The sequence below is a fragment of the Crocuta crocuta genome, unplaced genomic scaffold (genome assembly GCF_008692635.1).
Source record: "Crocuta crocuta isolate KB4526 unplaced genomic scaffold, BGI_CrCroc_1.0 scaffold128, whole genome shotgun sequence".
Taxonomy (NCBI): domain Eukaryota; kingdom Metazoa; phylum Chordata; class Mammalia; order Carnivora; family Hyaenidae; genus Crocuta; species Crocuta crocuta.
The window spans coordinates 706,161-721,502 of record NW_027532232.1 but is presented as its reverse complement, the minus strand read 5'-3'; the positions used below and the strand labels follow the sequence as shown (position 1 = coordinate 721,502).

The following is a 15,342-nucleotide window of genomic DNA, read 5'->3' as shown; positions in this document are numbered from 1 at the left end:
TATTGGTGTTGTTTGTAAAAGAATAAGGTGTAGGGCCCTGCTGGCTCAGTCAGTTAAGCATTCAGCTCTTGATTTCGGCTCAGATCATGACCACACAGGATTTGTGGGGTCGAGCCTCAGGCTCCATGATGACAGCACAGAACCTGCTTGGGAATCTCTCTCTCCCTCTCTCTCTGCCCCTCCCTCACTCATGCTAGAGCTCTCTCTCTCTCTCTCATTAAATGAATAAACTTAAAAAAAAGAATTAGGTTTATATTTTAATGATCTTCATACTTCTTTATCAATAAAGTTTGCTCTTATATTAGTTACACCTATCTTTATTTTAATTCTTGATCATCTTCCTGAGTTGAATATTTAACTTACTCATTGTGTCCTATTTTTTAAATAAATGTAATCTGAGATATAAATGTGCTTTTTTATACCATTTTGGCTATATATCTCAAGTGTGATATTCAGAACTTTCATCATTATTAACTTCATTTTTAAAACACAAAGTGGGCACTTGGGTGGCTCAGTTGGTTGAGTGTCAGACTCTTGATTTTGGATCAGGTCATGACCCCAGCGTCCTGGGATTGAGCCCCATTTGGGACTCCACTCTGGGCCTGGAGTTTGCTTGGGATTCTCTTCCTCCGTCTCCTTCTGCCCCTTCTCTGCCTGTGCATGCATGCACATGCTCTCTCTCTCTCTCTCTCTCTGTCTCTCTCTCTCTCTCTCTCTCTGTCTCTCTCTCTCTCTCAGTAAAAAAAGTAAGTCAATAAAAATAAAACACAAATGATGTATAAGTCCATTTTTAGGTTTCTAAATATTTTTTATCACCTTTTATTAATTTTAAATGTATTATCACTATGGTAAAATAATGAATCTTTGTAATATTTTTCTTTGCAAATTGAAGAGGTTTTGTTGTTTTGTATATATTCAAATTTTGTAAATTTTATATTGTTTGAATGTAATGTATATTCTTTATTTCTTGGGTGTAAGTTTCTTCACGTACTAGATCAAGTTGTATTTTTTTCAGAGCCTGTATTTCTAGTTTTTGGGGGGATTATCAATTTGTTTCTGAGAATATTTGCTAAATCCCCCACTAACAAGTTGGATTTACAAATATTTTTATTATAATTCTCTGGGTTTTTTTTCCAAATTCTATACTGTAGCTATGTTATCACACATACATACATATTTATGATTGTAACATCGTCTTGATAGCCTATTAACTGTATTTGTATATAGTAAACTTCTGTATACTAACTGATGCCGTCTGCCTTATGTAAACATAAAAGGCAAATTTTTATTTATTTATAAATAAATGAACTATTTATAAATTTAATTTATATTTAATAGACTTTAAATCATTTTATGAAAAAACTATTACTTATACTGTTGCTTCTACTTATCACATATTTGTGCAGGGATATGTTCTTCAATACCCTTATTCCCAGCTTTTCTTTGTGATTGTGTTTTAATTGCTCTTATAAACAATATATAACTATATTTTATGGGTTTAAAAATAATATGAAAATAGGATGTAATCTATTTTCATTCAATGTAATTATTGAGACATCTAGACTACCATTTGTGTTTTCTCTTTAGCGCTCTTGCTCTTGACTTTCATGTTTCTCTCCTCGGTTTGCTTTATAAAGAGATACTTTAACATTGTCTGACCTGGTGCTCACTCTTTTTTTACTTCATCATTTTGCCTTCACTTAGTGAACAAATTTCCTAAATGTCCTGGGCATTTTCACTCAGGGTATGTACGTAAACCACACACACCTATAATAACGGGATTATCTTGAAACACATCAGGTAATTTTAGAAGTATTTTACAGTACTTTTCTGTACTTCAACTCTCATCCCTGCCAAGATATTTGATGTCATCACTCATATAACTGTCCCAAATTTCAGAGTGTGTTTTATAAACCTCTCTTTGAATCCAATGGGAATCCCATAGGAAAAGAAAAATCATACAGGTTATTTCAATAGAAAAATTTAATGTAATAAAATGGTTACAGTAAAATGGAGCAGAGGGAATTTAATGTAACAAGATGGTGACAAGAAAAAACGGAGCTCTGTGATAAATAGGTAGGAGCTGTGTGGAGCAGTCGTGAACCCTCGGGCAGAGGTTGGTGTAGAGGAGTCAGGGTCCAGACTTTACCTCAGAGGGGGGAGGTGGCCCCCAGCTTACAGTGTTGTTCTCCTGGGGTGGGGTGGGGGGAATGGAGGCTCATTTTGGGGAAGTCAGATAATAAAGGCTGCAGTGATAGACATCAGCTGCCACCAGCAAGGTACAGGGAGACTGAGCAATCCTGATAAGACCAGCAAGCAAACCGGAAGGAGCAAGTCCCTTTCCCCCGGTCTAGGCTCCTGGTGTCCCTCAGAGTTCCCTACCCACGCAGCACAGGCAACTATAGGCCACTGAAATCAACAATCCAAATGCCCCAATGTGGTTCATCTAAACTGTGAGCTTGGGTACAATACGCTGGGTTTTCAAGTTTATTAGTGAAGAACAAGCTTCTACATCACTCCTATTGAGAACTCATTAAGGGAGAGACACGGAGTTATTGGAGACTCAGCGGAGAATGCGATTGGGATGTGGTATCATATAGATTTGTTAACTCCTTACCTGGAACTGAACCCACCACCTAGTCACAGGAAACACTATCAAACAACAGGCCTTCCTGACAAGACCCAGCCTACGTACAACTTGCAGCACAGAGGGGCAGAGGAGAATGTGCGCTTTGTGTTGACGGCTGACACTCAGTGGGAAGGAGAGAGAAAGATGGGCAGCCATCTACACAGAGTTGCTTCTCACAAAATGACAATCTGGAAGACTATTTTAAGTGTAATTCGCTTCATGTGGATTCCTCCAAGGAAGAGGTAATTTCTCTATGCTCACTTCCTTCCTACACCATTATCTCCAACACAACCCAATACTCAGAAGCAAGTATTGTATTGTCGTTTCTGGACTAACTTTTTTTTTCCCCCTCGGGTCTTGCTAAGTAACTGCTTATTTGCATTCAATACGTTTGGGAAAGTCTGTGACATAGCTCGGGTGGCTGTGACCACAGAACAACAGATAAAAAAGATAAAGCACTGCACAGCAAGAAAAATTCATCCCACCCTTGCAAGAATTTCAGTGACCCAGTAAAAAACTGAAGATAAATAAACAGATACAGCTTTCATCTTTTACGAATATACGTCCATCTCAAATCTCCCCCATTTATACACTTTGGAGTGTTTATATATATTCAGTGCAAGAAACAGTATCAGCAGTAGATTTAAAACACCTCTGATGAAAGAATAAAGCTAAAACAATCCTGAATACATTTCAGTGCGGTGTAAGAACGATACGACACTATAGTGATGGGGAGAGGCTCCGATAGCACCCATCTGCCTTCCACACAAAGAAACAAAAACAAATCTAAGATCACTTTTTACAAAATTCTACAAGCCACATACCAAAAAATATATTTTTTAAACAGGACTGATTTATCATGTACTTTAACACACAAACGTTACATGAACTGGAAATGAAGACTTAAAAAGGTTAGCAGCTAGAAAAAAATCAGGTAATTGAGCAGAGAAAGGGAACCCTCTTACCCTGTTGCTGGGAATGCAAACTGGTGCAGCCACTCTGGAAGATGGTATGGAGGCTCCTCAGAAAGTTAAAAATAGAACTACCCTACAACCCAGCAATTGCAGTACTAGGTATTTATCTAAAGGACATAAAAATACTGACTTGAAGAGGCACATGCACCCCAAAGTTTATAACAGTGCTATCAACAATAGCCAAATTATGGAAAGAGCCCAAATGTCCATGAATGAATAATAGATAAAGGAGATGTAGCATATATATACATAATATATATACTATATATATATTTTATATATATATATAATGGAATATTATTCAGACATAAAAAAGAATGAAATTTTTCTATTTGCAATGAGGTGGATGAAACTAAAGTGTATTATTCTAAGCGAAATAAGTCAATCAGAAGAAGATAAATACCATATGATCTCACTCATATGTGGAATTTAAGAAACAAAACAAAAGAACATAGGGGAAGGGAAGGAAAATTAAAGTAAGATAAAAACAGAGAGGGAGACAAACCATAAGAGATTTTTAACTACAGAGAACAAACTGAGGGTTGTTAGAGGGGAAGTGGGTGGGGGATGGGCTAAATGGGTGATGGGCATTAAGAAAGGTACTTGTTGGGATGATCACTGGGTATTATATGTAAGTGATGGATCACTGAATTCTACTCCAGAAACCAATAGTACACTACATGTTAACTAACGAATTTAAATACAATCTTGGAAGAGGGGTGCTTGGGTGGCTCAGTCGATTAAGCTTCTGACTCTTGATTTTGGCTCAGGTCATGATCTAATGGTTTGTGGGATTGAGCCCCACATCAAGTTCTGGGCTGGCAACACAGAGCCTGCTTGTGATTCTTTCTTTCCCAATCTCTCTGCCCCTTCCCCACTTATGCTTTCTTTCAAAATAAATAAATAAACTTAAATAAATAACATCTTGGAAGGAAAATAAAGTCCTATAACTCACATGCTGAAACAATTAATGGCAATCTCCTATACACTCTGGAATTTTCTCTAATTTATTAACAAAATATGGTTTTTGGTTTTATTTTTTCCTTTTGAGTCGGAGCCACTCTTTAGACCTGCTGGAGGACATCTCTTTATTATTTATCTACACTAGTTATGTAGGGAGAAGCTGGGTCTTTCTCGTGTATTTTTTCTCAAGTATTTTTCAGCTGATATAAAAATGAATCCAATCCCCTGTTGTTGTTGTTTTTTATTGGGTCCTTGTAGAAACATTCTGAATTCAAACCTATGGCTTATGTTTTGTGTGAGACACATTATCCTATACGTGCCTCTTCCTCTTTCCTCTTTGGGTTTTAACCTTAATTTAAGGTATACATATTTTAGCAAATATAATAATTTTCTAGGTATAGTTAAAATATCATATTTATAAAAATATTGCTTGTTTTTCTTCTTTTAAAATAGGTCATGCAGTAACTCCACAGGGCTCATTGTTACATTTAGAGCCAACATTTTTTTTTATTCAAATTATTCTTTCTTGGAGGGGAGGGAAGCAAAGCAAGATTTTGGGGAGCAGGAAGGGAGCAGAGCACGCAGAGCAGGACAGAACAAGCAATGTCCTGATACTCTGGATTTACGGAGACTAAGATAATGGCCAGAGACAAAATGTTTTGCCCAAATGAACTAGCAGGGAGAATAGTCAAAGAGTGGAATAGTCAGCAACCAGGCTTTTTGAGAAGCAAGAGGAAAATAGTGCACTAGGGGAGAGATGGAAGACAAAGGTTTCCCCTGTGCATCTTAATTTCATGCAAGAAGAAAAAGGGAGACTGATAATGGCACATAAGAGGATGTGGAAAAAACTGACCTCCAGAAAGTGGAAATAATATACGATCACATATATCACACACCTGAATGGCACATGATACTACCAGAGTAAAGAGGAAGAGAAGTCAAAGATGCCACAAAGACGCATGTTAAAGAAATCCCCGTTGTCATACTCTGTCGACCACTGAGGCCCCAAGCTTGTGATAAAAGGAAACAAATTACTCTTCCTTATCATTCTGACCACTTAGGTCCAGAATAAGTGATTAATATCACGTGGAGCATAATACCACTTAGAATGTTATTGTGGTTCCTACAAATCTTAGTCAGACTTTGTCGTGTTAGTGGTTCTAAATGTGAGTTTACAACATTATGTTAAGCTGTTGGCCTCCCTTGGAAGAAATCCCTCCCTCCAAGATTTTGTTTTTCCTGGGACATTTTATGCCATCATCTTAAAGGTCAATTGTTACTTACATCTGGCTTTGTAACCTGAATGCTGGACGAGGCAACTATCCCTAATAACTGAATCTCATATTTAGTCTAAACACAATCTCTTTTAAATTAAATGGAGCACAATTAAATGGAATGAAACAAAGATCGTGAAATTTCTCCACCTCTCATATACATATAAAAAATCCATAAAATTAAACTTTGCTTTGCATAGGAATAGATTCCCTAGGCTGTGATTCAGATCATTTTTCAAAACTAATGTCATCCTGCTTAGACTCTAAGTACCAGATGAAGGTGTTGGCTCTACCCATAGTCGACACTGTATTTCCTAGGAGGGGACTGCTTAACAAGGTCACCATTTATTCTGTCTTGCTAGAGATGCACTATTTTTTCAGAAAATATCATGATATTATTAGCATATACTAACAACAAGGGAGATGGAAATCTTAGATGAATTTAAGGGGAGATGTGAGAGAAAAAACCCTCAAAAGACAAGAAAGTGGATCTTAGGTAGTGCTGGGGACTGGCCATGGGAGTCGATGGCTCTCTGCTCCAGTGTTTCATCACTACACGATTCTTCTCTTATGGCCTGTACTTTGTGACTTTCTACTTACACCTTGTGGTCTGGAAGCACCCCATGTTTAGGGACAGAATCTGATCAATATATATTTTTAATATTGAAAATCTGAAGCATGAGATTTTTTACAGGCATTGATATTATCATTCCCCTCACATGTCACAGACAACAAATCTTCCACCTCAAGACCATCCCTGGCATCCCTCACATTGATCTTTCCTTCCACAGCACTCTCTTCAGGGCACCCTTGACATCGGTGTTCCTCAGGCTGTAGATGAGCGGGTTCAGCATAGGGTTGAAAAGGCTGTAAAACAAAGAAAGGATCTTCTGCTGCTCCTCAGGGTGGCGGGACTTGGGGGCCATGTACATGACGATGGCACTGCCAAAGAAGAGTCCCACCACGCACAGGTGGGAGGAGCAGGTGGAGAAGGCCTTCCTGCGGCCCTCCCCGGACTCGATCCTCAGGATGGCAAACAGGATGCGTGAGTAGGACACCAGCACCAAGCAGAGGGGCCCGACTAAGATAAACACAGAAGCAGCAAAGATGACAACTTGGTTGAGCCAGGTGTCAGTGCAGGCCAGCTTGAGGACAGACAGGATCTCGCAGAAGAAGTGGTTGATTTCATGAGGCCCACAGAAGGGCAGCCTCAGGATGAGAACCACATGGACCAGGGCCAGCAGGGAGCCACATGCCCAGGAAGTGACAGCCTGAACAGTGCACGCTCTCCAGTTCATGATGACAGTGTAATGCAGGGGGTGGCAAATCGCCACATACCGATCATAAGACATCATTACTAAGATGAGACACTCGGTGTGAGCAAAAGCCATGTACAAAAAGGTCTGCATTATGCATGGGACCAAGGAGATAGTTTTTTCCTTGTTCAGAAGGTTGGCCAGCATCTTTGGGACATTATTTGAAGCATAGGCTATGTCAACAACGGCCAGGTGGGAGAGGAAGAAGTACATGGGGGTGTGCAGTCTGGAGTCCAGCCAGATGAGCACCAGGATGGTGCTGTTCCCCAGCAGGGTGAAGGCGTAGAACAGGGAGAAGAGCCCAAAGAGGAGCACCTGCCTCACTGGGCTGAGCGGGAATCCCAGGAGAACAAATTCTGTGACCCATGTTTGATTTTCTGTCATTCCCTGACAATAGTATCTGTACCAGTCACTGCTGCTGGGGAGCAAACTCTGATCTTGGTTACTTATTTAACTGAAAGAAGGGTTTTAAGGTATTTACCGTGTGTTAGATCAGCTGCCAATCCTTTTCAGAACCATTATGTCAAATCCTTTAATCCACTGTAAAGCAGAAAGAAAAATCTATTCAGGTAAGTAGTACTGCGAGCACAGGATTCCATGCACTATTTTGATCTCTACCCAATTTTATTTAACTTTGATGGCAAGATTTATGTTTTTACTATTATGATGGCAGCCACAGAATAATGTGTTTTCCAGAATGACTATTTCATTTGGAAAGTCCAATAGCCATAGTCTCATATGCTTTTACTTTCTAATTGATTTAGATTTCCAATTTTGTTCCCACTTTCTTTTTATCATTTGGTTTGTTCTTATTTTATAATTTGTGCAGAGCACATTGCACTCAGCAGGTACTCAATAGATGATAGAGTAAATAGGGGCTCCTGGGTGGCTCAGCTGGTTAAGCATCCATCCAGCTCTTGATTTCAGCTCAGGTCATGATCTCACAGCAGTTGAGATCAAGTCCCACCTGCTTGGGATTCTCTCTCTCTCTCCCTCTTCCTCTGCCCTTCCCCTGCTAGTGCACTCTCTCTCCCTCCCTCTCTCTCCAGAGAGAGGGAGAGAGAGAGAGAGAGGGAGGGAGAGAGAGACATAGAGTTAATAAATGAATTGTTGCCCTCTGTGTTCACTAGTTTCAGGGCTTTAGCAAATGAAGTTGTCCCTAAATTTTTTACTTTCTGAAGCTACACAGGAAAATCTAACTGTTTCCTTGTTGAGCATGAGCAGAGCAACATCACTAATCTGGTCAGCATTCACAGAAGTAATTTGTGCTATAGGGTCAGGGCAAGCAGTTATCATGTGAACATTTAACTATATAATACCTCTACTCCTGCCTCACCCCACCCTCTTGCTGGACTGCTTTTCTGGTTCTGCGTGGATCCTACACCCTCCTGCATTTGAACAGTACCTAATATAGCACCCATTTGTTAGATGGATGGATGGATGAATGGATGGATGTTTGATGGATGGATGGATGGATGGACAGACAGACAGATGGATGGAATGCAGGCATATAAGTGCCTATCCTGGAATTTAATCAAGTCTTTTGACTCTTCTTTCATTTTCTCTGGCTGCCATTCCACTAACCATGTGGCCACAGGGATGACAGAAAGGGAAATCCTGAAATGTCCCATATACTCCTAGGAAATGACAATTCATGATACATGTGATCATTCTTAATAGGCAGCTTATGATTCCAACTTGGAAAATTTCAGCCCTATCTTAAGACCAGAAAGCTGCCTGCCCATAAGTTGACTTTGTACCTTCTGTTCAGAGATGCTAATTTCTGGAGCCCTTCCTCCCTCCAGACCCCAGCTTCTTTCACCCACCACACTTTGAAAAAAGCCCTTTACTCACTGTGGCACCAGCCGTTGTCTTATCTCAGAGACAGGATTGGATTTAGAGGAAATCACACAGAAGTCGGCAGAGATTTCAAAGGTCAGAGCTGAGGATCTTATCCCCTCCAACTGTCTCTAAAAGAGGGACTTCCAGGTGCGGGTCTTGTCCCTGTTCCCTTGACACAAGCTGATGCAGGTTCTGGGGCCTGCTCACTGTGAACATCTGCAGGAAAGGGGTTATAGCAACCGCATCATCGTCCAAACCCACCCAGATTGTCCCTGAGTGTCCCTGGGGGGGAGGAGACAAGGACACACAAGACACAGATACCATCTCTACCAGGAGAATAAAAGTTGTTTGTCTTTCCATTTCTCTGGGCCCTGGGGATGGACGCTCAGAAGAAAAGGGGCTGGTACGTGATGACTTAATACCCAGCTGGATCCATACAGGAAACTTGTGTAGTAATAAGAATAAACATACTCCTGGGATCGCGTTGTAGCTTATACCTCCTAAGTATTTGGATAGTGATGGGTTCCTGGATCTCCATCTTGTCTCAGAGGGATTTTGTGAAGGCTGTAGGAGGTAGAACATCATATCTATGAAATAATGGCTTGAAAGTCGACATTAATTGTTTTCTTCCTTCCTTAGGTAATTATAAGTGGTTGTTGGTAGATAAGGAAAACTCTAACCACACTGTGCTGAGAAAGATGCTGAGTCCTTTCCATGACTACATGGAAATTTCCATGACTACCTGAGATTTGATACGGGCTGTTGGAAGTAAGGGAAAACAAACCAGAGTAAAGCTGGTCTTGAGGTGTCTGATAGAAGCCTTAGAGTTTAGAAGGTATCACATCTTTACTATGATATACTCATGAGTTCCATGAAGCTTCTAATAAAATAATGCCTTGGACTAGATGCTGACTTTATATTCACATAATAAAAGATAAAGAGAGGGTGTCTTGAAATTTTTTGATTGTCTCTCTTTTGTGGGTCAGTCCTATATATGTATGTGTCTATGTTTGTGTGTATCTGCTCAGTGGGCAAAGTTTTGGAAAGAAACATCCAACACTCATTGATCAGATCACATTTTGTTCTTTACTTGAAAGAGGAGAAGTAGACTGTTAATATGTGAACAACATGGTTCTCTGTTAACAAGACAGGGAAGGAAATATGCCCATGGTTTTTGACTTACATCCTAGTCAAGGACTCAAAGCACATGGCATTTACATGGGCAGAATAAAGAAGCTCAAGGAATAAATGTCCTGAAATTTTGGAGGAGTGAAAAGTTTAGAAGCTATGTACAGTGCTTAAAAAATTAATTGAAGCATTTAAGATAAATTTATTGACTACCTAAAACTGGATAATTAAATACTTCCAAGATAATTTTCAATTTCTATATAATATCCACAATTATCTACATGTAGATTCTTAATAATTTAAGTCATTCCCTTATTAATTTAGAAAATTCATCTAATTTATTTTTTAANGCTTAACCGACTAAGCCACCCAGGCGTCCCTATTTTTTAAATTTTTTAAAAATTTATTTCTGAGAGAGAGAGAGACAGCATGAGCAGGGGAGGGTCAGAGAGAGAGGGAGATACAGAATCTGAAATAGGCTCCAGGCTCTGAGCTAGCTGTCAGCACAGAGCCTGACACAGGGCTCAAACTCATGAACCTGAGATCATGACCTGAGCCAAAGTTGGATGCTTAACCGACTGAGCCACCCAGGTGCCCTGAAAATTCATTTAATTTATATTTACTGACCATCTGTTATATGTGAGCACTCTCTTAGACACTGGAGAAGCAAACATTAATGAGATGCTGCCTTGATCTTCAAAGGCCTTACCATCTCTCTCAGAGTGAGCCATGCAAACAATTTAGTGGCTATGATGGAAGTGTGCACAGTACACCATGGGACCAAAGGAGGGTGTGATCCATTATTCTGAAAGGGAGTCAGCACAGTGCTTAAAAGATACTTAAGCACTCTTCAGGAGGACGTAAGGTGGATAGGACATGCCAGACTGTCCCCTAGGGTATGAGGAGGGAAAGGCAAAAGAACAATATTGGAAAGAGGCTTCACAAACAAACTTCTGTACTATGTCAAAGATGTTGGACTTCGTTTAGAATAAAGAGTAGAATTTTATGAGTAAATACATGGTTACAAAGATTACTTCTTGTTTAATGTAGAATACTGTTTAAAAGAATAAGATGGAAGGCTATAAGGCCAAGCTATCTGAGGAGTTGGTGTTCAAATGAGAGATAATAAGTACTTAAGTTAGGGGGGTTACCACTGGGGTGGAGAGGAGAGAACGCATATGAAACACAATTACAGTAAAATCTTGGTTCGTGAAGGTAATTCATTCCTGAAACATGCTTGTAATCCAAGGCACTTGTATAACAAATTTCCCCATTAGAAATAGTGGAAACTCAGATGATTTGTTCCACAACCCAAAAATATTCACATAAAAATGACAGTGCTGCAATATAATACAAAATACTAAAAAAATACAAAATATAAAGAAAAATAACAAATTAACCTGCCCTTACCTTTCATGGCTGGTGTGAGAACTTTCATGGCTGGTTCGGGGAAGACAAGAGAGAGAAGCGTTATTGTGTAGGATGACTTTCACTATCACTAAGAGAATCGCTGCTGTCTATTGACTCAATGGAATCTTTTTCTGCATGGGGGCCTTTGGATATGCTCGCACGGATGTTGACTACGGTACAGCATTATAAACTCTTGTCAGACTGTATTTAATGTAACTGGCAATAAGGCAGCAGAAGAAAGGGTCTATATCTGCAAGCAGCCTGACCTAGAATGAAGCAAAGCATTCCTAATCTTACTCTTGTAGGAAAAGTAAAGGACTGTCCCTAGGTGCTTTGAAGTGACAAAAAATACACTACTGCCAGTTGTGGGCACCTTCCAGCATTCTGAAAAATCACTGATTTCTGCCAAACACTGTGGCCTGAGATGGATCATCCGAGCATGAGAGCTGATCACCCACAATCTTGCAGAGAGAGAGACAGACAGAGAAGAGCCATTGGCTGAGTTGTAATCATGTGACGCTTGGTGTCAGGTTTGGACTCCTATTGCAAGACATCACTCGTATATCAAGTTAAAATGTATTAGAAATGTTTGCTAATCTTGCAAAAACACTCACAGAACAAGTTACCTACAATCCAAGGCTTTACTGAATCAGTATTTAGTGACATTCTGTGTGTGGTGAGGCAAAAAGCAGACCTTGGATGCTTCTCAGGTTTCTGGTTTATGTGGCTGTATATACAGGTGGCTTCATTCACTTATACAAAGAAAACCTCAGGGAGAATGTGTTGATGGCAAGGGCTAAAGAAGAGTATAGTTTTTAACATGGTGTGTTTGATGTGCCTCTGAGACATATAGGTGGATATGTCCAAGAAGTAATTAACCAAATTGTTTTGGAGTTCATGAGAGATATAGAGCCCAAAGTCATGGATTTGGGAATTATACATGCATTAGGTGATAGTTAAAGCCATGATAACAAAAAAGGTCATTTAAGGAGAGCAGTTTCATTGAGAAGAAACAAGGACAAGAACAGTATCTTAAATGACCAATATCTGAGAGATGGATAGGGGAAGATAAACCTCCAAAGAAGAGCAAGTAGAAAGATCAGAGAAATAGGCAGTGAGCCAAAAAATACAAAAGAAGGAAATCAGTGAGTGATGTTACGCCAGGATATGAACTAAGATATGAGTATTTAATCCTAGGAGTAATTCTTTTTTAGATACAAGATAGTCTTCTGCCCAGAACTCTACTGAAGTTAATATTTATAGAAAAAATAAAAACCAAAATTACTAAGAGAAATCCATTATTATCCTTCAAGAAAAATACATCATTTTTTTTCTGCATCATTTCCCATTTGCGTTGACTTCTGCAAGGGTGAACATGATGCAGCATGTAGAGAAAATGTCAATTTCCAGAGAGCTACTCTTAATATGTTAATCAGAAATATAATACCATACAGTGGCTCCTGGGTGGCTAAGTCAGTTCAGCCTCTGACTTTGGCTCAAGTCATGATCTTGCGGTTTGTGGGTTCGAGCCTCACGTCAGGCTTTGTGCTGACATCTCAGAGCCTGGATCCTTCTTCAGATTTTGTGTCTCCCTCTCTCTGCCCCTCCCCTGCTTGCTCTCTGTCTCTCTCTCAAAAATAAACATTAGAAATATAACACTGTACAAATATACAGTGACTTCATTGTCAAAATAAGAAGTAGTTATTACCCTGTGTGAAACAAGGACTCAACTGATCGCATATGATGCCAAGGATAAAGAGGCAGATGACCAAAGATTTCCAAGGTGAGGGTTATAGTTCATCCTGCTAGGAATCCATCACATTCAAAAGAAGCTTCTGTTAGTACCCTGGAGGCACAGCCCTCCCCCAGCGACTCATCACATTATTTGTAATTCATCAACACACTCAGAAAGGCCGATGAATGGGAAAATAATGGATTTCACACCTTCTCATGTTTCCTCCAATTAGGGAACAAAAGTCAACTCTATCTCTCATATCTCCAGAAGCACAGCATAGACTCAAAAGGAAGAAGGAGTAGTAAAGGCATTTTCAAACACAGAAGAGTCAGTGTCAGATAGTCTGTGCATTAATAATATGATTCTGAAGGACAAATTGTACATCTGTTAATTTGTTGGACTTAAAAAGAGATGTTTATTTGTTTATTTTGAGGGGGGTGAGGGGCAGTGAGAGAGGGAGGGAGAGAATCCCAAGCAGGCTCCATGCTGTCAGTGAAGAGCCCCACACCGGGCTTGATCTCATGAACTGTAAGACTGTGACCTGAAATGAAATCAAGAGGTGGATGCTTAACCAAATTACACACCCAAGTGCCCCTTTGTTGTTGTTTACTTTTAAGGAAACCATTCAATTCTTTCTTAAACTTTCAACTGTTATGCATTTTATAGTGTGTTTAGGTGACAGAGAAATGTTTCTCAAAGCACAGTCCTTGAACCACCAGCATGAGAAGAGAACTTCACTCTTTATAAGGAAGCAAAAAGCATTTTGCAAACTCTAAAACTCAAAGTAAATGTATGGTGCTATTTTTAAAAAACTTTTTATGCACGCAAAGAACCTTAAAGAACACTGGGTCCAAAGGTGTCATTTTAAAGATGAGAATACAGAAGTTGGGGAGGTATGACTTCTTCAAAAATAAAGGCAGATTTCAGGTAAGAATCCAGGCATCTCAAACCTAGTGTATCTAAAATGTATATTTTGTAATATACTTTCCGTTTATTTTCTCCTTGCTTCATCTACCACAGTAAGTTACCTCACTACCCACACTACCACCACCACCACCACCACCACCCCTGCAAGTTATTCAAGTAAGAAATGGAGTCATTCTGGATTCTTCTTTCTCTCCAGAAGGTATCTGGATTCTGTTCACTTCTTTCCAATGTCAATGCCATTATAGTAGCCCACAGCCTGTGGTGGGGTGGTGGCGGGTGGTTCCTAGGTAAGAAGGGAGGGAGAAAGGTTTGATCCTCATAGTTATAATGAGACTTAAATACCTACATTTAGTGCTGTTTCCATTATTAATCAGTCAAATGAAAGTACTTGCTCTGTGCCTTTCTTAATCTCTATGAGCCTTTATTCTAGTGGAAGACTGACAAAATCCACTAGACCAATGTAAAGTGTCTTAACTTGGCTTTCCACTTCTATTCTGTGCCCTCCTGCTTAAAAATCTTCAATGTCCTTTCTTTGAACCACATAAAATCCAAATTCCCTTTGAAAGCTATGAAAGTGCTAAATGATCTGGCCCTTCCTGCTTCTTTAAGCACATCTTCGGAAATCTTCCTCTTTGATCAGGGTGGTAAAGATGCACTGGACCTAGACAAGTTCTAGGTCATACCAACTCTTGCCAGCCTCAGGGGTTTTGCATCCACTGGCCACTACGCCAGCAGTATGTCCTCAGTTGAATCATCATTTGGCTGCTCCTCCCCCAACCACACTATCATACACCACAGCGGTACATGTCACAAACTTAAATTCATACGCCTTTTCACTGTTGTCTTTGTCTTCTCCACCAGAAGAGAGGTCCTTAAGTGCAGGAACTATGTCTTCATTCATTATACTTAAATCCCAGTGGCTTCTTCTAGTAGGTATTCAATTAATTAGCTACATAAATAAATCAACACCTATATGATGATTAGGCTTATTTCATAGTGGCTAATTGAAAAAAGTTAAGGATATATGCTTTTTATGAAATATACATTTTTATTGAAAAATACTACATTGTTATAGCCTTAGAAAAGCAGATTTTCCTCATATGTTTGCCCAGGGATCACCATTTCATTACACTGAGCGTGGCTG

At 39.6% G+C, this 15,342-nt stretch overlaps 1 protein-coding gene across 1 annotated transcript; it reads right to left on the bottom strand.

Moving 5' to 3' along the window:
- Positions 1-6,607: 6,607 nt before the first annotated feature.
- On the bottom strand, positions 6,608-7,540 carry LOC144242952 (olfactory receptor 2A5). The gene has a single exon (XM_077777987.1). The coding sequence runs from the start codon at positions 7,538-7,540 to the stop codon at positions 6,608-6,610; it is 933 nt and encodes a 310-aa protein (XP_077634113.1).
- Between the last annotated feature and the right edge of the window lie 7,802 nt (positions 7,541-15,342).